Source organism: Scophthalmus maximus, chromosome 17 (assembly GCF_022379125.1).
Source record: "Scophthalmus maximus strain ysfricsl-2021 chromosome 17, ASM2237912v1, whole genome shotgun sequence".
Taxonomy (NCBI): domain Eukaryota; kingdom Metazoa; phylum Chordata; class Actinopteri; order Pleuronectiformes; family Scophthalmidae; genus Scophthalmus; species Scophthalmus maximus.
Window position 1 is genome coordinate 9,894,152 of NC_061531.1, and position 22,757 is coordinate 9,916,908.

Sequence of the window (22,757 nt, forward strand, 5' to 3'; positions counted from 1 at the left end):
TAACATAGGATAAGATCTACACTTACATATATGAGTAATCATATTTTGAATGTTTTGTATATCACAGTCCCAGTGAGAATGTTGCTAGAATTGCAGTTGAAATTCCTTTTCCTGGCGCTAGAGAGCGGCATGACGCGTTTGTACAGTTAGGATGAAGTTTGTCCTTCGCGGCGGGCTGTAGTTGCCGGGTACTGGAGGTCAGGAATGCTCATGCAACAGCCACCACGAAATGCTAAGAAAGCGCCAAAAGCGGCGAGACTAACATGAGATCACAAACACACATGCCTCACATGGCTTTTTAAATTGCACTTCCGCCGATCTGACACGTTCCAAATTGTGACGAAGGCGCGTGGAAAGCACCCAAAAGACGCTCTGTCCGTTTTGTCCTACAAGGGCGCCCGGGCGTTTGACAGCGGCAGGAAGCGGAGTGCGCAGGCCCGACGGTTGAACTGCCGGAGGAGGACTACATGAGACGATAGAGACTTGTCACTTTCTCCGAGGGAAACCAAGCTCCGACATGAGGAAGGACGTGAGGATACTACTCGTCGGGGAACGTAAGTCGCGGGCGTTTGTTTAACCCCGAGGCGGTTGAACGCTGCACCAGCTAACATGCTAGCAAGAGAGCTAATGCTACTCGTGCCCGGCGAAGAGAGAGAACGTCGGTGTGTGTGTGTGTGTGTGTGTGTGCACCCCGGGGGTCGACGACTGCAGCTGCTGCTCGAAAAATAATTCACACTGACTGTGACTTGAATCGGTCTCTCGTGTTGCTGACATGTCCGAACACGCAGCCCACTGCCTCCGTCAACCAGACTCCATCCGAGGGCGAGGCAGCTCGCGAACTGTGCCCCTGCATCCGATAAAACACTAAATGGCCCACGAGCACAGTGTAAGGATAAATAAAAAGAAGCTGATTGTTGACATGAGTACAGCAATTGAAAACAAAACAACAGTCTGCTGTCGTGTAAGACGCAGAAGTGCAGCATATCATTTCAAATGACAAAACCGGAGTCCAGAGAAAGTTTGACATTTTATAGTGTAAAAAACAACAACAACAACAACAACAGGTTATTCAAATAGTTGCTGATGAATTTCCTATTGAACGTGTCAGGTCTGGTTGGCACAGAGATGCACTGTATGTGAAGGAGCATTATTAGTTATAAGCTTGTGCAAGGGCAGATATTAGTTTTAAAAAACACCTGGTATATTTGTTCTCTGTGCATGTGTTGTCAGGAGGACTATTTATATATCAGTTGTTTCTGTGCACGTTTGCCTACGTTGCCGCCTTAGGCGAGTTGGTACTTACTGCTCCTCAGGGAGATGAAGCCAAAACACTGTGAGCCGACTTCAGTGTTGTGAAGTTTAGTAGTGTACAGTTTGTTCCAAGTGGTGGTGCAAACTAGGGCAACAATTATTTAATGATCAGTTGGATGTCATAATTAGTGAAACATTTTACCAGGGCCAATAGAGGTTTCTAAAATGCTGATTTTGTTTGACCGACCGTTCAAAATTCTGCTGCTCTTCAGCCTCACTTATCTGTTCCCTGACCTTTTACACATTACCCAAACCGCTGAATTAAAATATATATATATATATATATATATATTTGAGGTTACGTGTTAGTGACACGTGGTCTTTAAAAGATGATTGTACAATCAGATTGTAAAAAATAATGTTTTTCTGTGCTCTTTCCCTGTGTACAGCCAAAGTTGGGAAGACATCACTGATTATGTCTCTGGTCAGTGAAGAGTTCCCTGACGAGGTATGTATCATCAGATCATCACACTGATAGATATGGTTGAAAATCATCCTGGTGGCTGTGAAGTGCGCGCACACATCCTAAAGGAATACAGATACATGTGATCTTTAGTCGTTTCTCGCTTGTTGATAGCATTTAGGATCATTATACTCTGTCTTCCAGGTTCCCCTCCGAGCTGAAGAGATTACCATCCCGGCTGACGTCACCCCAGAGAGGGTCCCCACACATATTGTGGACTACTCAGGTAAAACCACCACCACTACACACACACACACACACACACACACACACACACACACACACACACACACACACTCCATCAAAGCATTTGCCTTTGTGTCCTTGGGCAAGACACTTAACCTACACCAATGTGTATTTTTGATATCTTTTAGAAGCAGAACAGTCAGATGAGCAGCTGTATCAAGAAATATCTAAGGTTGGTTTGACTTAATTCTTACTCACTTTAGGCCTCATACTGTCTCAACCCATTGTATGTTTTATGTGCTTCAAAAGCTAACTTTGCTATTTGTCTTAATAGGCAAATGTTATCTGCATAGTTTATTCAGTCAACAACAAGACGTCTATTGAAAAGGTGAGCATGATTTCTCTGCAATAAGTGCAATATGTCCAGAATTAGAAACAAGAGGCTCTATCTGCCAGTAATGTTAATCTGTGAAAATGAACAGGCAATGAATGTCAGCTGCAGTGTTTGATGTTGTGCTTCCCTCTTCCAGGTGACAAGCCACTGGATTCCCCTCATAAATGACAGAACGGACAAAGATAGCAGGTGTGTTCATGCCACTTTAATAGATGTGCGTTTGTGCATGTTTGTATGTCCGTCTTCCCTGTAAGTCATGTCACTTTTCATGTCATATTGAAATGGTATAATGTGCAGCTGCTGATCGGAATACTGTTGATATGTCTGTGGCCTACTGTCTTGCTAAAATTTTTATTGTTTCAGCCCCAAAGACGATCTCGTATTGTAGAAATGTTGGTTTGTGATATTATTCTGCTCTGTGGTTTTCAAGCTTGTTCATCAACCATTATCAATTAAAAATTGATAGTGCAAATTACAGATTAATTTTAAATTGTTTTGAATGGTTCACACACTATGAAATGTAGACTCATTAGTCCTGTGTTCCCTTTGATAATCATTGTAAACCATATGAATGGATATAGATTAATTTGATATGCTCCATTAAAGTGGAATTTATTTATAGACAACATCTAGGCCGATTTAAGCTAATCTGCAATTTTATGGAAATATAATGCACTAGTGCTGCAGTTTACCATGATTGTCATGGTTGTCATGCTCATCATATTTTCCCATTGTCTGTGTTGATGGCATCATCTGTCGTTTCATCCAACTAACAGTCCAAAATCTAAAGAGATTCAGTTTACAATTAAATTAGCCAGTAAATCTTCACACATGGGAGGCTTGCTTAAAAATGGCTATTAGGTACAGGTTAATTTTCTATTGATCAATTTATCGTCAGGATTAGGGTTAGTTTGTTAATGTAATAAAACTGCTTTGACTAAATGGCAGGGTACCATTAATCCTTGTGGGGAACAAGTCGGACCTGGTGGAACACAGCAGCATGGAGACCATCCTGCCCATCATGAATCAATACCAGGACATTGAGACCTGTGTAGAAGTAAGAAATCAATGTAACACGCACACGCGCACGTGCATGTGAGTATATGTTTTGGATCCACTGAGCTGTTAAATGTCAAAGTGACAAGGCACTTGAGTGCAATGAAGTGGCAAATGAAATAAGAAAAGGCTGATTGAAAATCCAATACTAGCAGTCACTGTCCCTTTGAGCCTGGCTGTGCGCTGGACAGATCGGACCCCAGCTGCTCTCAGACTGCAGTGCAACTCCTGACTCCACTTACAATCCCGACTGAGTCATTAAATGATTAATAATACCGCACCCCCTCCCTGCTCCGAGGCCAAGGCCTGCCGACCGATAGACTGCGAGTATGTTGAGAGACATGGCTGTAGTGGAAGAAACTGGCCTCTGTCACATTCAATACAAGTTTCCCTCAGTCGCATGAGACCGCCCAGTTATGCCCTCCAGGCCTGGATTAGTTACAGGGTTAAAGAAGGACATGAGGAGGACGTGAGGGAAGGCACATGCACAGTAAATACAGTTTAGCACGGTGGCACAGCTGGTGAGAGACAGACTCATAAAAAATATGTCAAACTGTGTTTCACCTTCGGCTTGGTGTTCAAATTGTCCCAGGGTTGCTTCTCTGAACTACTTACATCTCCCTTTTTTCTCTTTTTCAGTGGTGAAATAAATATAAAGTTATTGTATTTAAGTAAAAGTAGCTTTACTGCACTTTAAAAGATCCTCTGCTACAAGAGAAGGCGCTGCATTCAAAATCTTATTGGAGCTAAAATACTGAAAACATTAAGCATTGAAGGAAAATGCAAATTGTTTTTTAATCTTCATCTGCAAACTAATAAGTAACTACTGCTAAATAAATGTAATGGAGTAAAAATTATCTATAACTTATACCCAATTACTTTGCTTGAATAAATGTACTTTCTTTTTGGGGAAGCAGTAGTGGGAAATCTTCAGAGAAAAGTAATATAACGCAATAATCATAATTCATCATCTTTATTGCCAATTTTGAAATGTCCCGTCAAATATCCAGACTCACTTACTTTTCACTTGAGTTTTTTGAACCGTTGCCTGACAAAGTTTTCAGATAAAGCACAATGTCATGGAAATTAAAATTTTTTAGGAACCCTGTAAATCATTCAAGTCTGTAAATACAAGTTTGACATTTCCTGATCTGATCCTTTTGCCTCCTCTGTTTACTGAAGTGCTCTGCCAAAAACCTCAAGAACATCTCTGAGCTGTTTTATTATGCTCAGAAGGCCGTTCTTCACCCAACAGGACCCCTGTACTGCCCAGAGGAGAAGGAGGTGAGCTCGGTTGCAGATTCAGCATTTGGCCAACAACAGTAACAATAGCTGTAGCAGTGAGTCATGACAGTGAACTGACATGTACAAACATAAATAACACATATACATAGTCATAGCAAGAAGAGCAGAATTTTCCTAGTGACATTATTGATACCCTCTGTTCCATTGGTGACCTGCTAGTCAAATATGTCCTGTCACAGTTTCTAAATTAAACAAATTAGTTTTACACTTCTCTTTCTAACAAAACAATGCTTCATTGTAGAGCTGTGTACATGTAACCACCTAAATCGATTTATTTCCTCTGTATTACAGCTGAAGCCTTCTTGCATTAAGGCTTTAACTAGAATCTTTAAAGTGTCTGACCTGGACAATGACGGCGTCCTTAATGACAATGAGCTCAACTTCTTCCAGGTAAAGTGTTCGACCCAACTGTCACTGTGAACAATCACATTTCCTGTGGCAATTGTCTGTGAACGTCCTTTTTTGTCAATGTATCACTTGTGTGTATATAGAGAACGTGTTTCAATACACCACTGGCACCACAGGCCTTAGAGGATGTAAAGAACGTGGTGAGGAGGAACATGACAGACGGAGTCAAGGCCAACGGACTCACACTGAAAGGTCAGACTCAAAGGTTTTCATATTCCTCCCCTTCATAACTTATCCCTCTATCCTCCGACCGTTCCTTTTCTTCTCGTCTTCTCAGACCCTTCTTTCATGACAGTGGGCGTCATTGTAACGTATTAATAATTTTTTGGGATGCTGACGCTGGCTTGCTGTTGCAGGCTTCCTGTTCCTGCACACCCTCTTCATACAGCGAGGTCGACACGAGACCACCTGGACTGTGCTGAGGAGGTTTGGTTACGACGATGACCTGGAGCTCACGCAGGAATACCTGTTCCCGATGTAAGTCCAGATTTAAATGTTATTTTCCCCCCTCATTGGGTGCATAAACATCAAAACAATATGTTATCCTCTAACTATGCAAACCTGGTAATCTTTACAGCTTGAAGCGTTGAAGCACAACAATGTTTCTGTCTCTGTTGAAGGCAGCTACAGAACTCTATTTCAAATAAATGTTTTGTGTCCATCCATTTATTTCCAGAGTAAAGATCCCTGCAGACTGCACCACTGAGCTCAATCACAACGCTTACCTCTTCCTTCAGAGTGTGTTTGACAAGCATGACAAAGTGAGTGGTCAGACTTCTTAATGCTTCCCTGTATTGGAACATGCATGCCAAGAAATTATACAATTCTAACAATACAGTTTTTCTTTTTTCAAGGATGAACCCTTTGAAAAGTTCTGTCTATGTGATTATTCATATGTATTTCACTTGTCAGCCATGTTTTTTGTATCCAGACTTAGTTAAATGAATGTCTGTCAATTTATGTGCACTCTGGATGATCCAGGATAGAGATTGTGCACTGTCGCCAGAGGAGGTGAAGGACTTGTTCAAAGTGTTTCCCTACATGCCATGGGGTCCGGATGTCAACAACACAGTTTGCACTAACGATCAAGGATGGATCACATACCAGGGATACCTCTCGCAGTGGACGTGAGTGTGGAACATATCTATTAATACTCACATGCTCCTGTTGTAGTTTTGCACAACCTAAATACTTTGCCTGTGGACGTGCATCTTTCTTAAAGAACACACTGATCATCTTACACAAATAAATCAAAAATGCCCCTGGACTCATCATGATTTATGTGTTTTCTGTGGCAGGTTAACAACATATCTTGATGTACAGCGTAGTTTAGAGTATTTAGGTTACCTGGGCTACTCCATCATCTATGAACAGGAGTCCCAAGCAGCTGCCATTACAGGTGAGAGGTTACAATCAAATTAAATTCTATGAATGTAGCAAATATTAATCTGTAAAAATTTTGGCTTTTGTGTTTTTACACTGTATATGCTTGCCTTCCCTGTTGTTTCAGTGACACGCAACAAGCGCATTGATCTGCAGAAGAAACAGACCCAACGCAGCGTCTTTCGCTGCAACGTTTTGGGGGCGCGGGGCTCTGGGAAGAGCGGTTTCCTCCAAGCGTTCCTGGGCAGAAATCTACAGGTCAGTAATGATTTTACTCAAACTGTTTCCATTTCAGTTTAGTTCAATGCTTTGAGAGGTAGTGTCTGGCGACTCTCTTCAGGATTTTTTTTATCCACAAATAAAAAATGCCTGTAAAAATGTAAAACCTATTCCAAGTGCAGGCGTCAGTCAGCATTGGTGACAAGCTGGGTTAATCAAAGCGTTGAACCAAGCCATTGTTGAAGTGAACATGTAAGTAGCAGTGATTGGTGATTGTAAGTGACCTTGTTTATTTTCTGCCACAGTATCAGAGGCGGATTAGAGAAGACCACAAGTCCTTGTTTGCCATCAGCACAACCTATGTTTATGGTCAGGAGAAGTACCTGCTGGTAAGCACCGTTTACTCAGGAATCATTATAACATCTGCTCTTTGGATTATTGTTATATAATCTTAGTGTATTTCTCCTTACTCTGCATCAGCATTAGTACTCTGCAAAATGTTAATCCGACCATCTGTACACTCTGTCTCTCCCTCTCTTTCTGTACGCTCTCTTGTCTGCACTAAAAGCTCCACGAGGTGATGCCAGATTTTGACTTTCTGTCAGAGGCGGACTTAGCCTGCGATGTGGTCTGCCTGGTGTACGACATCAACAGTCCACGCTCTTTTGAATACTGTGCCAAAGTGTACAAGGTGTGTAGATGACACGTGTTTTAGTAGACGGCAGAATGTTCATCCGAAGCACCGAAGGTGAGGCTTTATATAAAGTCCATCTAGTCACGTTGAACCCTTGTGTTTCGCAGCAATACTTCATTGACAGCAAGACGCCGTGTGTGGTGATCGCTACCAAGTCAGACCTGCACGAAGTACGGCAGCACTACAGCCTTTCACCGCACGAGTTCTGCCGTAAGCACAAGCTCCACCCGCCCCAGCCGTTCACGTGTAATTCGACTGACGCGCCCAACAAAGACATCTACACAAGACTCACCACCATGGCCATGTATCCGTGAGTATAAAAAACCTTTGTGGTTTCACCCTTTACGCCCCCTGTCCTGCATCTGTATCCACTGTGCCAGTCCTTTCCTACATGTGCCTCTCCACTTTTACTCTCTCCTGGATGTGTGTCAGGACAGGCAGGGACATTTTGCCAATAGTTATTTATTTATTTTCTTTTTTTCAATCACCCGCCCACTCAGTTTACAAGGACTTCTCTACGTGACACCCAAAACAAATTCAGTGCAAACTATAGTGTAGGTCTTTTATGCTCTGTTATAAATTGCGGGGTTTTGTATTTATGTATGGAATCATGTAAGTCCCTGCCTAAAATGCAGCGAATGGCATCTGTGGGGTGTGTTAACTCCTCAAAGCTGTCAGAACAGACGTGTCTGCTAAATGTCATTTTAGCAGGCCAGAAATCCTGTTATCTACATTCTCATACAATTGGATCTGCTGCGCTCTGGGGTGTTAGTTAACGTAGTAAGGCTCTGACTCAAAGGGAAGTGCTTGACGAGACTAAACAGTGAGTAAACTAATCAACTGATTGAGCGTGAATTCTGGCTTCGATGGTGAACAGATGACTTAGAAGCTGACAAGCAATCACAGACTTGAAGTGCATCTTTTAAAAACTATTGGACGTTTTAAACATTGATGTATCAGCCAAGAGCTTTTCCGTATTGTTCTTAATTTGCCATCCTGAAAACGTTTCTTTGCTGTTGCGACAGTTTCCTTCTGGCGTTGTGGTTTTCCTCTCCTTTTTATTTCCTTGTTATTAGCATCAGAATATGTTTCAGCTCAGAGAAGTAGTTCCTCCTTTGGACCTAGTGGTTAAACATAGTTGATGTTTTTTATTCACCTGGCATCCCCCTCTACTGTGTGTTGTGTGGTGCGTGTTATTTTTGTATGGTGGTGAAAACACAAATTTTTGTGTGTCTTTCCGCAGCCACAATCGTCTTCGGTGCATGTGTGCCTGCAACAGGTGCACCTATTGCCTGTGTCAGAACCTCCTCAAGTTGGAGCTGCTGCGCAATATTAAGGCCCAACTCCGCAGGGTTGTTTTCAACAGGTTCATACCTAGAATAATGTCTAGTGTTTGTCCATAGACTCATTCCTCCTCTCTGTCCCCCACCCTTGGGTTGGACCTCCAGGATGGGTCACAGAGGGGCCTCCTTTTTTCACCTAAGCTCTCTAACACTGGTGATGGTAATAGCTCTTCCACTTTCCTTCATCCTCTAGTGCTCGCCAATGGTCAGATTTACACAACATATCCACTGCAGGGAAATGGGTATTTAAACTAGCCGTGCTAGTGATTCCTTGAGCCAATATGGTGCTGAACACTTGTATTGTATTGTATTGTATTGTATTGTAGTGTGTGTGTGTGTGTGCGTGCGCGCGTGCGTGCGTGCGTGCGTGCGTGCGTGCGTTCCTACAGCTGATAGAGATTACTAATTATATAATTACATAGTCATAATGAATTAAACCGGTGCTCACCGTATATGTTAAAATGTAGGAACATAAAACCACAAAAACACTTTACTGTGGTTTCTATCACTTTCTTCCTACTTTGCTCTCTTTTTACACGTAATTTATATACAACAGGAAAACACAAAATTGTGTTATTTTTGTTCAGTCCCATGCAATGTGCAATATCTTTAAACAAAATAAATTTATACTGTTGCTGTTAAAATCAGAACCAGACGGTGTATAAAAATATTTTAGATTCTAAGGGAATATTTACAAGTAAGATTTGGGGGATTATATTAAGACCTTCCTTCCAAAACTCTCTTAAATTTCATTTTATATAATTTGTTAAGACACTTTACGGCCTCAGATTTACATGTTGTGTCACATCAAAATCAATCGTGAGGATGGAATTTTCTTCACTTTCTCCGTCATATCTCTAAAACCCATCAGTCATGTTAAGTATCTTGGTCTCTGCTCCAGCTCCAGCCAGCCCACCTGCTCACTGTACAGTGTCACACAGCCAAGTGTGACCATGCTGTGCCAGCTAACAAACAGGCTGCTAGCCAGGGAGGTAACAGTGTGTCAGAATCCATGTGAAAAAATGCATGAAGTTATTTGCATGTGCAGTGCAAACATAACTCCTAATACTGTCGCCGATACATAAATTAAAATTGTTGTATAAAGTTGTGTGAGAAGACGTAAATTGGAAAAATGTCCTTTTTGTATTTTGGACAGCTCTGAGTATAATTTATATATAATTACTGTAATACACCATATCCATGTTGATCAGATATCTAATGCTAATTAATTCTGATCAAATATTGGGCTCTTATCACAAAGGACTTTTTAAAAGGAATATTTCTTTTACGTGATAAAGCTTAAACATGGATTGCAGGGGTGAAAGTTGACAATTACCTAATTAATTATGACATCTGAGCCTTTTATTTAATGGATATTTGCTTCTCCCTGTCCTGCAGTGGATATTTAGACTGTAAATCTTGCCAAAAATCTTATTTGCCTAGAAAATAAGAGAAACACAGCCAGTTGTTAAGGTTGTGTTTCATTCCAAACTGAAAACCTCATTGATATTTGCATGTTTGCATGTTTGACTTGTGATTTTAGTTTGAAAAATGATTAATTTCTCTATAGTACCAACCTCCCATCTTTTCTTAAAATTTTTATACCCATGATGTTTTCAGTCTCACTTTGTCCTTGTTTCCATTCCTAACACTGAAGTCTGCCCCTACAGGAGAACACATTTTTGTTGTTTGTCTACACCTCAATTTAAAAAGAATATATCATTATAATTTTCACTTGTTCTCCTGTGGGTTCGGATTTCCTACATTTAAATCACAATTTGTTTCTGTGATGGATAAACTGATTATTTTGTCATTTCATTCTGTTTTTCCTATATGTTCCTGTCTTTGTGTTTTTCCTTCCACTCTGTAGGTGTTCATACCCATGTTTCTGGCTGTCCCTCTTCCTCTTCCTCTTGCATGTGTTCACCCTCTGCTAATCTGCCTGTTGTTTCTGTTGCACGGCTCACCTGTTCTCCACCTTTCACTGGGTAACCTGTCGCATGCCTCAGTAAAACACCGCCATCTACTGGCATCTGGGAACCATTGTTTTTCTTCAGTCCATTACCACAGTAAAGGGAGCTTGGTGTTTAGAAGTAAGACAGGAGGTTTATTGTACCAAAAAACTGGGTTTGAATGGCTGTTGATAGTGTTGGATTGCAGGGTTTTGTATGTTTAATGATTTTGTTCAAAACTGCCTTTGTGCTGATGTCTTTTTCATCCCTAATACCATTAATAGCATGACACTAAACAGGCCAGTCTTGGCAGTGCAAGGTGCCAACACACCACATTGAATGCCTAATGTGTTGTCTGACGTTATCTCATTTTAATTTGACATGGTAGGCATTCATTTCACATTGTAATCAAAGTCATCTTGCATTGTGTGCAATAAGGAAATTACAAAAAAAATTAAATAAACACTTACAAATTACGTCAACAAAATTCCAAGCAACAAAAGTATTAAGCCACTCCAGAACCACTGTGTTCAAAAAGATGAGAGCCAGAAATGCAAGTCCCTGGAGACTTAATATGATTCAAAAAATAAATACATAACTGCTGCCCATCAGTTTCTGTAAAATATGCAAAAGAGATAAAGTAGAGATGTAATATATATCCAGAGAGGGAGAGGAACATAACTTCTTTTTAAATTTAATTTACCCAGCAACAGACGGATATACAGCATTTCTAGTCTGGCTGCCATGTGGTGTGTACAGTTTGGAGATGTGATGTGTGTGTGTGTGGGTGTGGGTGTGGGTGTGTGGCTTTTCATAGTTTGAAGTGTGCAGTGACAATTGGCCAGGTGTGATCCCAATCGTGGTTGAGCTTGTGCTTTTAAGGGTATAAATGGTGATTGAAGTTTCTACGTTTTCGGGCTGGTTAGAGCTGGGAGATACTGATGAAATGAAGGCTGTGAGTGTGGGGGGCACTGCCTGCTCTCAGAGGAGGATTTCAGCCTGACACAGCAGGTTTCAGCTGTTCTCCAGAGTGGAGGGGTCCATCTTTATGGAGGACTTTGCTGAGCAGCTAACTCTCCTAAACAGGTAAAGGCAGAAGCCAAATTCACAAAGACGGGATGACTCCCTTTACACCTGGCACTAAAATACATCCAGATTGTATGTAGATATGATTTAAACCAGATTAGAATTACACTTTTTTGTATTGACATATATTTGGCCACATTGAGATCCAATCACTGTCTAGCTCATGAAACATGGATGATCTCCTCCAGATGTGGTTTGACTGAGCGGATCACAATCTGTCCACCCAATCTGATCAATCTGATCAAAACACATTTTGATGCCCGGTGTAAATATGGAAGATATTATAATTATAATAATAAATAAATAAACATATGGACGCATTGGCGGACAGATGCACTAAATTCACAGATGTTATTGTTCTGATAAAAGCTTTTATTAATGTTGATGTTTATATTCTGAAAGGTTGCAAGGCTACTCGAGGGGTCACAAATGACCTGTTAGAACTTTATGTCGTGCGTGTGCATGTACATGTGCGATCAGCTGCTGGAAGGACACTACTGATGCCATATGCCAACATATAACACTGGAGTTTCTCTGTTTCTGCTTTGCTGTCACCGCCTTTGCTTTGTTCTGTGAAGTTCCCCCAGTGTTTGTCTGTTGCCAGGTCAACGGGAGTTGTGTTTTAGTGAGGCAGGTTTCTAAATTCAAATCGTTACGGAGCCCAGCAGGTGTTGTTATTTTCATGCCGTTGCATCACGTCACATCTCAGTATCTCACTATTGATCATTTGGATTCAATATGGGTTCATTTTAATTTGGACTGTGAGATGTACTTCACATTTTGGCTGTCAACACAACATTAGGTAGATTCCGTAGAGGATGATGGTCTGATCACTGTTTGCAAAAACTTGATAATTGTCTTCTCGTCGCCGTTCCTCTTCAAACTTCCCACTGACTGAATATTGCGTTGTGTTTTCTTCCTTCTACAAGTGGGAAGAAGTCAAAATATATAATATAATGTTAATTTTTATTTCTATTTTTTTCTTCCTTTTTGGTCTGCGACACCTCCAGGGCTCCGTACATTTTCAGTAATCCATTAGTTATATATTTTTACTAGTTGCTGCTTCTCCTAGTCCAGCATCTTTCCTTCTTTTCACCCAACTGCTATTATCTGGTCCAGTTCCCAAAACCAAAACAAATGTCACGAGAAACCATGTGGTAACACAAGGCACTGACACTGCTAATTTATGATCCCGATTGAGGGAGTTACACATGACTTTGTTTTGTCTTTTTGGTAACTCATCCCACTGTGATCTTGAAATATTTGAAACCAATTATGCTGCTTCCTGTATTTCTCGCTCCCTCACCTTCTCTCTGTCCTGGTTCTTCTCTCACAGGCACATGGCTCAGGCAGATCTGAAGAACTCCACTTTCTGGCTGAGAGCGAGCGTCGGCGCCACCGTGTTTGCCGTGCTGGGGTTCGCCATGTACAGAGTGCTGCTCAAACAGCGGTGATCAGACGGCGCATGACACAGCTACTTCTTTAATCCCTCGCCCAAGTCCCCCCCCAACCTGAGAGACTCTCAAAGACTTGGCTGACCCGCCTCAGACCCAAACGCCACCTCATCCCTTCCCCCACAGTGCAACATGGGCTAGATCAAAAGTCATAGGTACATTTTATATGCAAATAATGTGGTTTAGGTTTTTTTTTGTCAATGTCGGGGGGGAAAAGGTGGATGACGACATTTGAAATATCACGTGTCGATCATTCTGTTTGGGAATGCTGACAGTCTGTGATCTGTTGGTCCAGTCCAGATTATAGTCCAGACTAGATTGATCCAGTCCTCTCAGGTCAGTGTTATTAGGTAGATTGATGGAGACCAGAGAGAGGCAGCCATACACAGAAAACACCACAAAGGGACTTGACTCCGTTCAGAGATGTGCATACGCAGTATATTATATTATGTATTCCTTAAACAGTTTTAGGAACAGACCCGTACACGGCATCACGAGCCAGAAGCAACACCTAACACAGGATGTGTTCGGACAAACAGCGCTGCATCTAACACTAGAAAGGTCATGGACGTCATGCACTTGTTTATTTTGTGTTAATTTATTAACCTTTTCCTTTTGTTTGTTTTCTTGTCTGTTTTAAGTGCACCGCATGAAACATCCAGAGGGATTTACATTTTCTATGTATTTTTGTATTTAGTATTATCAAAGCTGTCCTCATGGTGTCATCATTTTTCTGCTTCTGTTTTAATTTTTTTCTGGTTTTCAAATAGAGATTTGTCCCTCATATTATATTTTTATGAAGTTAGAGACACCGTAGAGCAAGGGATGATGCTATTTACAGCCATTTCAGCCCCCCTCTCCCACCTTAAAACGATGAAAGTGTTTCTAGTCTTCTCTCTTCCGAACATTTACCAGGTAGATTTGTATGATTTGGTGCAGCCGGACACGTGTTACCAGACGAAATGACGGCAAATTTAACAAGCAAAAAGGAAAACATTGGTTTTAAATATCTGTAATAAATGACATTTACACCCACTGATAATTGTGTTGTGTTTTCTGTTTCCTCGGGAAGCGGTTGTAGAATCAAATCAGTCATTCCAGAAGCAGATGTGTGGATTCACTGCAGGATCAACTGGTATTGTGAACTGTGAGTTTTGAGAAGCAGAATAGAGAAGTGAGCGAGTGATGGGGCTGTAAACGAAACTGCTCTCATCACGCGAGGAGGAAGTCGCACCACAAGCACAGGTACAGTAGATGGAAGTAAAACCATTAGTTGCAATGTGAAGTGAATGTTAACTGAGGGCCATCATGTCTGTAGATGGGACTAAGCTATTGTTTGAAGGCTTCCTGCAGAAAAGAAAGGATACTATGGTAAGCTACAACATATCTTGGTATTTCTTGTGAAATATACACTTAATTGTTTTTTTAAATAAATGTCTTTAGAAAATAAGGTGGCTGACGTATTGGTTCAGACTTCAAAACACAACCTTGTTCTTCTATACCAAGAAGAACGGCAGTGCTGTAAGTAGATTTTTTTTTTAAAAAAGTGTTTGAAGAATTAGTTTTTCTTAATGTTCATTTAAAGATTTAAACACTAGCATTATTGACATTTCTCTCCTTACAGTCACACTTGAGAGGCAATTACTACATTTACACAGTAAGTCATTTACCATTAATTACAGGTGATATTAGAAACCTTAAGATCATTTATATCAATACTGCAATAATATATCTTTGCTGATAGCACTTGAGTAATTCTGTTTCATGCCTACTTATACTTAAGTACATGTTCGAGGCAAATTCTTTACATTTTACTCTGTTACATATATTTGACAGCTTAAGTAACTAGTTAAACTACAGAATCATAGAATTGATACTAACTATAATCATCAAATTAGTTACTATGTATCATTATAGATGAAGCTACCCAGCATTATATAAAGTAGCTACATTTTGCCCCATTTTATGGTTTACACAAAGTAAATACTCCAACAATATATTATTACATTCTGCTAAATTAGTACTTTTTCTTTTGGTACTTTGATTTAAAAAAAAAAAAAAAAATCTTTTATATATATATTTCCATTGTGTGCTAGTTACATTTACCTTCACTTTTGCTTTGTCTCTTGTTGGGACACGTAAGAGTTAGTCTCTCCACCTCTCGGTCCAGGTGCAGTCAGTGCGAGAGGTCCAGAGGGCCGACAGCAGCCGCTTCATGTTTGAGATTATCATGAAAAATGGAAAGAGAAAAATGTTGGTGAGTCCCCAGATCTGTGGTCTGACGGTTTTCTCATGTATTTTAAAAAAGGAGCTAGGCTACCACTCTATTCAGATCCTGTCAGACTTTGCCTCGACACCACTGTGTGTGTGTGTGTGTGTGTGTGTGTGTGTGTGTAGGCTGCAGAGACGGCAGCTCTCAGAAAAGAGTGGGTAGGACAACTGTGGCAAGCCATGCATCTCTCTGCCTCTCGGATCTCAATGCAGTGCAGCGACGCAGAGTGAGTAGGAGGAGGATTTATCACATGTCATGTCTTAACCTGAACTTAGATGTCCACATAAGGTCACCTGGACTTGAACCCTTAACATGCACCCGGATGAGTTTCCCTGTTTGACAGAAATCTAACACAATGGCTCTCTCCTCTCCTCAGCCTCGAGGAGTGCGAGCAGCCAGACAGACAGAGCAGCAGCACATCCGTCTGCTCATACAGCGACGGTGTGATGGAGTCTCCTCCGGCTCGGCCCCTGTCCGCCCCCAGTCCATCAACCCACACCCACCGTGAAACCAGGAGCGTCCCCTCGGCCCTCTCCCCTCGTCTCCCCCTCTACCAGGAGCTGAACAGTGAAGAGGCCGTGTACGAAAACACACTATTAGCCCTGGACTACCGGCATCAAAATGGTGAACTTTAAATTGACCCGAGTATTCGGCCCAAGTGAGTTGTTCTTTCAGTTGCACGTTGCTCAACTCCACTGTTTTCAGGTGACCGCCTCCAAGATCCTCCGTGGTCCTGTGGGTGGAGTCGTGCACAGGACACACAAGAGGGAGACTATGATGTTTTACCACCTAGAAACAGTATGGTCTCATACATTTTCTAATTTGCATAATTGTGCATAATTGTGGTTGGACTGACCCTATCATAAAAATGCCTCCTCAGAGGTATGCAAGATCGACATTTCAACACAGATGGACGAGGGCGTGTACGACACTCCTCTGTCTTACAGGATGTCTACTGGAACCCAGGGTGAGATTCGTTTTTTTCTTCTTTTTTTGTCATGAAGCAGATTCCTTTCAAATATTTGGTTGTACCATGGACTGTGTGCTTTCTATCAGTTATACTATTGGACTATACTTTGGGACGTCACATTCACCCATTCACAAACATTAAGTAAATTCTGCTATTTCCCGCGGCTTTTCTGTCACATGCACATAATGCACATTCATAAACTGTCGGCCACAGATGCAATTCATGGTTAAGTGTCTTACCCACCTAGAGGACCTAGTCCTAACGTTTGGGTTAGTGGATGACCGACTCCACCTCCTGAGCCTCAGCCTCTCTTTTCTTAGTATGTTGAACTTTTTATTTGGTGATAAATTCTTTCTAATCCATTTCAGACCCAGCAGAGGGCATCTATGACCTACCAAGGTCTCTTTTGAGGGCGACTCCTGATCGCACAACAGGTCAATATCCTGCTTCTTGTTTCAACCACTGTTCAACTGTTTTAATCATCTCCTCCTTTAGTCACAGTTGCCTAAATGTTTTCATCGGATGACACGAAGCAACACAAACCACATGAGCAACATACAGCTGCAAACTTTTTCTCTATGGTTGCAGATGGGCCGCATGAGGAGGGAGCGTGCTGGACGATATGATGTCCGGTTTGCAGTCGACCCGTGTTGGACAAGAGGGAACAATTCTTTGTACATGAGACTCTTGCAGCTTAACATTTTCATCTTTGTGTTTTAAGTTTAAGCAACAATGTTTTTATTTATGCAACTTCACCTTTGCAGGTGAGATAACGTGCACAACACAACAAAGAGGTTCCACTGTAGTTTTTATTTCATCTCCGTCTCTAGAAGCAGAGAACTTCACGGCCATTTATAGCTACAGAGAACACACTGTACAGAAATGTCTACACATATGCACTGTGGGTCAGCAACAGCATCGTTCACAACAGTAAAATGACTGTCACCTGGTTCACAGTTTAAAAGTATCCACCACCAACACTGATATTGCTGTACTCCACATTTTGGACTTGTTTTAATGGGAATGGCTGTAGTTGAACCCTTTATGGGTTTAATGGAATATAAATACACGTCAAGATACACAATCTGACGACAATAAAGTTTAGGCATGCTATTATCCTTTTTATGAGAACATTTATTCATCGTCTTAAATTTATTTGAATTTTACTTCTCTTTAAAAAAAAAATTCTGTGGGTATGAATATTGCAGAACCTCTGAATCTACACAAATGTAAAGTAAATGTAGTGAGTGACTGGTCAAATAGTGGCTGTTTTTTGTTTTGTTTTAACCATAAACTCTTGAGCTGGTGAATGCTGTGAAGATGTTTATACACAGAAAATATTTTCTTCTAATATACGCGTCACATCCAAAAACTACACTCCCTCTACAACACTGCAATTGCGGAGAAGAATTAAACAGACGCCCCATATCACATTACAGTACATACATAAAGTTGCAGTAATCAGACAAAAATAATATAGTAGTGCAAATATTGAGATGAAAGGAAAAACAACCAAAAAAAAAAAAGGCCTATGGTACAAGCAATGCATAAAAGTGATTTGTGCATCCTTAATATGTTTCTTCACAAAAGAAATCTACTATAAGAAAATAAAAAATAAAAATTTGGACATCAAATTAGCAGAGAATTAATCTGCTCCAATGGGCAGAGGCTTTAGATTGGATCAATTCTGCGATGTCATCTTTGTCAGTTAGCAAAACACTAGTAATCATTTTTGGTTCATAGTAGTTATACACACTCATGCGACACAAAAAGTCTAAAAAGAAAAAAGGCTGTGGAAGCGCCACTCAGCAAGTTGATCTAAACTTTAAGGTGTTATTTTTTTTATTTGTGTTCACCTTCACTGACGTCTTTGCTTTACAGTTCAATTAACAACTAACCTTAACTGTTTAGATCGATGCATTGATGCTACGCAGTCAATAAACTATGATTGAGAACAAAAAGAAGACGCATAAGTTGAGTAAAGCTGAGTGTATGTTGTCAGTCTTTTACAGTACATATTTCACATCTCATCACCACTGTTCTATTTGAAAAGCAGCAGCAGTGCCAGAGGAGGAAACTGATGCTTTATTACTGATATCCAAATTTTGAATCCGAGTCTTAAGAGCTGGCAAATTAAAAGTTTCCCCTCAGCCACATTTTATCTGGCAATCGGATGTTGAACATGGGATGTAGTGATGAGTTCAGAATGACACTTAACTATCTGCTTTGTGGCTGGTGGAGCAAGTCCGTCTTACCGCCAACTGGAAAGTTAGTTGAAGTAAAGTGACTCGGAGTTGAGCGTCATAATTGGAATCAGCCCTGGGCTTGGGACTGTTCCCTGAGAAACTCTTCCAGGACGGTGATGATGCTGCAGGCTTCAGGCAGGTCGCTGTGCTCCGCCCGGGCATTCTGCAGCAACACGTCCCCGTTTCCGCAGCCCTGCAGGAACTGGCAGCAGCGGAACAGGGCGTAGTGACTCATTTCCGCCTGCCGCACAAATCGCTTCAGGCTGTTCATATCCTGGATGGCCTGGTGGTGGTGGATAGAGACAGACAGAGACAGAAGAGTTAATAATAATAATAAAAAAATCCTTGTTTGAAGAAACCGGAGCAAAGAGTCTAGCTGCGCCGGCCGCTATGTTATATTTATGTTTATATTTGTTTATTTGAGTGTTTTCCATGGTTGTGTTGACTTTCCTTTTCCCTGTCTGCCTAAAATCAGAGGAAGGTTAAGTTTAAAATAAAAATGTTTAAATGTAGTATATTTTTCTCCTGGTCCTTTTTTTAAATAGGTCATAAAAATTATCAATAATTATCGGTATCGACCGATATAAAACACTTATATCGTGATACAGTTTTCAGCCATATCGCCCAGCCCTATTTTGAATAGTAAACTAAACATCTTTGGGTTTTGGGCTGATGTTTCAAATAAAAGATGGAAGTTGACGATGTCTGTGTCAGCTCCAGAGAATTCTAATTTCACCTGTAATTTCATCTACAGGTTAACTGCTTGTGGAAATTGCTTTTGTTTGCATAAGAAGTAAATATGTGTAAAGTGTGATGTTTTCCCACCTTAAGCTTGAAGTTCTCCAGAATCTGTCTGAGCAAGAAGGGATTGCAACGCTCTGCTGCGTTTAGAAATGCCTGAATCCATTCGTCGCAGAAACGATTACTGACTGGGGGGAGAGAACACATATTTACTAGACGCTTAAACAATTGAGAGAAACAAAATATCAGGTGCATGTCATGGAGCATGACTTGCCAGTGTTTAAGAGTGTGGGTGGGCTGGCGGAGCAGTCTATGACCAGGTCAGACTGTGTGTCCTCTGAGATGGCCTTACACAGCGAAGCTGCTGTGGTGTCTTGCTGGGACAGACCCTGCAAACTTGCTGCTTTAATGAACCTGGTGCAGAGACAAGACAAACAAAAAATTTAACAGCCAGCTAACTAGATAGCAACTATACTTTGCTACATGGAAATACAACTACAGTCAAGCACACTTGTTGCTTAGGATGTAAAGATATGGTGGCTTAGTTACAGACACTGTCGCCTGACTCACCTGGACACATCAGCCTTTGTCCTCCCGTCCGAATTGACGACCTCCACTTGTGTGTGACTCAGAGCCTGTACACACACATTTTTGTGGCTCAAATGCTTTGTTATGGAGAAAACAAAACACATACTAACTTCCACACAGGGTGTTGCTATCGTGTAATTTACTGGGGGTATAGCTGCTCCAACCAGTTCAATGGCACATTTAATATCAGACATTGACATGACACTTAGAGGAGGAAGAACCTGTCCACTGTTCACAAGGAGCACAAGTACCGGTAACAGTGTATATAATGGTCTGCAGGGTTAGGTCTCTAAAATTGGCTTCCATATGGGGGATTTTTGTGGTCCAGGTTATGAAAGGTGGTGAAATGTCAAACCACACTTCAAGCTGTTAATTAATTCATTGATTGATATTTTATGAAATCAATATTGCACATTTGCAGATACTTTTCTAATAATTAAATTAATGTCTCTTAATTCCAGTATTTCCAATGAGCTTTTTTGATGTTTCTTTTCCATTTTGAAAAAAAAAATAATAATTTAAAAAGACTCACAGCGTGCAGCAAGAAGCTGATGTTGCTCTGGACCAGCTGTACCACTCTGTGAATGTGCATCACAGACTCCTCGTACCAGCGGCTCAGATAGGGACGCACCTCCGTCTCAAGGTTTTGCAGCTGATACACCCACAGAAGGACAAATAAATCCTGCGTCATGAATGCAATGAGAAACATGCATCTTATTACACTTTTATCTATATTCTCATACCTCTGGGGTTTGCAGGCTGCTATGCAGGCCTTGGACATATTTATCAAGCTCTAATCTAAATGTGTGTCGGGTCAAGGAAATGGAACTGTGCATGGAAGTATGTGGAAGTAGTGTAACAGTGCAGGAGAAAATTTTTGTAATAGCAAGGATCATGTATACATGTAATGCTGGAGGAACTTTTACTTTTACAAACATAGCAATGCAAAGGATATAAGTTCAGTCCTTTTTCAGAGCCACCCATGAAGCAGATCACATATCCATTGCCATCAGCATCGGGCTGTTCAGGAGACCTTTCCTGCTCTAGGAGACAACAGTAGCAGCCGACCGCCTCCTCTGGGATACTGCAAAGAGTGAAATATCAACAGATTTGTATTAACCGGCTCACTTTCTTTGTCAAGCTGTGGACAACAAAAGTACAAGAGTGTTACTGATGCAAAAAAAATTGTTGGCGAATATGTCAAATGATTGCCTGAGTTCCACAGTGGCGATGTTGCCCATGCCCCCGAGCAGGGCGCCTTTGCTCAGCCTCCTTGAGATGTAGGTCCTCAGCTCAGGCTCGGCCTCCGGTGGCAGGCTGCTGTCAATCAGCGTCAGGCTGTGGGCAAGGCACAGAGTCAGTGTGGATACAGGCAGACCGTGAAGGCCACGAGAAATCTGGAAGCCACTCAAGTCAATGGAGGGGTGATGGAGAAAGCTGATGACCATAAGCCGACATCCAACACAACACACGACGACTGAGTCACATAGCTGTTACTGTGCAGACTGTTTTTGGCCATTGTTCCACAAACACTGTCACCAGACAATCAAATGAAATTCATTCACTTTTCATCTACCCATGTAACACGGCAGCACGGCGATGAGCAATCAGAACAGAATCACAAATGAAAACAGAGCTGGTTCCATGTTGAGCGGAGTTCCAGTAGCAGCGCGTGGATACACCAATGCACAACAGTGAAAAGCCAAAGAGGAACGACCACTGAAAGCAAGGAGAAGGTAGGCGGGTGGCTCCTTTGTTACCTAAAGTCTTCCTGACTGGTTGTGGAGTCTGCTCTTCTCTGGTTCCATGCCACACTTTCCCCAGAGGCCTCAGATCTAAGACAATTGACAGTTTACTCATCAACCTGCTGAGTTTCGTGGACGAATCTGGATTTACCTGCGTGAGCGTTGCACTGTTCAGGAGACAACAACAACTGAAGTGTGCTTCAGGTGGAGAATCATAAACAGCAAAATGAGTTATACACCATCCCAGAAAAAAACACACTCATTGGACGCCAGGGATTTTTCTCCTGGTGGTAGTCAAGAAAAACAAAAGAACAACGACTGTGTTGTGGCTTGTATCATAAGCCCCTGCAGCCACTGTGAAAAATAATGTTGAGCAATCCAACTGTTAAAATACCGGTCCCTGCAAAATCCATCCTACTTATGTTTGCAGCAGAAGCGTCATGTGTGGAACAACAGAAACGGGGATGAGTAACGTGCAGCATCACCTTGTGCCTTGATAAAGGTAGATGGTGTAGTAGCAGTTGAGCTGAGTTTTCTGGCCGTATGCGCCAATGTCTTCGCAGTCGAAGTCATCTCTCTCCTCCACGTCGATTGAATCCTGGAAGGACGAGGTCTGGGAGGTAAACATCGGCCCGCTGTCGTTGCACGGAGAACGCTAGCAACCGGCTACAATGGCAGATACGAAAGGGGAGTTTTTTTTTAAAGATAAGCTGCTCTCTGTTTGTAGATAATTATTATTAATGTTGGATTCGGTGTGGGTGATATAGGTTGGACAAACTGTGCTCTAGAGGGGGGAATGTTTAGCCTTTCTAGTTTGTGTGCCGTCTGCGCATGCGCGCTCTGATCTTTTTAAAATATGCCCGACTATGCTATGATGTTTCTTATGTTGGTTCCGGGGCCAAACGTTACATTACTACGTTACTAAGGTGAACGTGTCGGTT

At 41.5% G+C, this 22,757-nt stretch overlaps 3 protein-coding genes across 10 annotated transcripts; 2 read left to right on the forward strand and 1 right to left on the reverse strand.

Moving 5' to 3' along the window:
• Positions 1-160: 160 nt before the first annotated feature.
• Positions 161-14,290, forward strand: rhot1a (ras homolog family member T1a). 3 transcript variants are annotated; one of them, XR_004785872.2, is made up of 21 exons: positions 161-554; positions 1,701-1,759; positions 1,919-2,000; positions 2,149-2,192; positions 2,295-2,348; positions 2,491-2,543; positions 3,303-3,411; positions 4,593-4,694; positions 5,007-5,105; positions 5,207-5,315; positions 5,480-5,600; positions 5,800-5,884; positions 6,105-6,250; positions 6,422-6,522; positions 6,634-6,764; positions 7,031-7,114; positions 7,294-7,416; positions 7,527-7,729; positions 8,663-8,785; positions 10,633-11,800; positions 13,137-13,243. XR_004785872.2 is itself a non-coding variant. In XM_035614456.2 (20 exons), exons 1-20 carry the CDS (start codon positions 518-520, stop codon positions 13,252-13,254), a joined length of 1,983 nt encoding a protein of 660 aa, XP_035470349.2. In that variant the 5' UTR covers positions 161-517; the 3' UTR covers positions 13,255-14,290. The 3 variants fall into 3 exon arrangements, 2 of the variants coding, with proteins under 2 accessions (XP_035470349.2, XP_035470350.2); XM_035614456.2 differs by lacking the exon at positions 10,633-11,800 and having other exon boundaries at positions 13,137-14,290; XM_035614457.2 differs by lacking the exons at positions 8,663-8,785; positions 10,633-11,800 and having other exon boundaries at positions 162-554; positions 13,137-14,290.
• A 57-nt stretch (positions 14,291-14,347) lies between these two features.
• On the forward strand, positions 14,348-19,257 carry LOC118288410. 5 transcript variants are annotated; one of them, XM_035614468.2, is made up of 11 exons: positions 14,348-14,499; positions 14,573-14,625; positions 14,698-14,775; positions 14,879-14,911; positions 15,425-15,511; positions 15,652-15,752; positions 15,903-16,150; positions 16,232-16,324; positions 16,407-16,493; positions 16,865-16,930; positions 17,085-19,257. In XM_035614468.2, the coding sequence occupies exons 2-11, from the start codon at positions 14,623-14,625 to the stop codon at positions 17,120-17,122; spliced, it is 834 nt and encodes a 277-aa protein (XP_035470361.1). In that variant the 5' UTR covers positions 14,348-14,499; positions 14,573-14,622; the 3' UTR covers positions 17,123-19,257. The 5 variants fall into 5 exon arrangements, with proteins under 5 accessions (XP_035470361.1, XP_035470364.1, XP_035470360.1 ...); XM_035614471.2 differs by having other exon boundaries at positions 14,764-14,775; XM_035614467.2 differs by having other exon boundaries at positions 14,489-14,625.
• Positions 17,288-22,662, reverse strand: c17h17orf75 (chromosome 17 C17orf75 homolog). 2 transcript variants are annotated; one of them, XM_035614458.2, is made up of 10 exons: positions 22,302-22,662; positions 21,832-21,906; positions 21,284-21,409; positions 21,027-21,155; positions 20,815-20,875; positions 20,604-20,723; positions 20,054-20,118; positions 19,758-19,897; positions 19,568-19,671; positions 17,288-19,025 (listed from the first exon to the last, which is right to left on the reverse strand). In XM_035614458.2, the coding sequence occupies exons 1-10, from the start codon at positions 22,442-22,444 to the stop codon at positions 18,810-18,812; spliced, it is 1,179 nt and encodes a 392-aa protein (XP_035470351.1). In that variant the 5' UTR covers positions 22,445-22,662; the 3' UTR covers positions 17,288-18,809. The 2 variants fall into 2 exon arrangements, with proteins under 2 accessions (XP_035470351.1, XP_035470353.1); XM_035614460.2 differs by lacking the exon at positions 21,832-21,906.
• Positions 22,663-22,757: the final 95 nt, after the last annotated feature.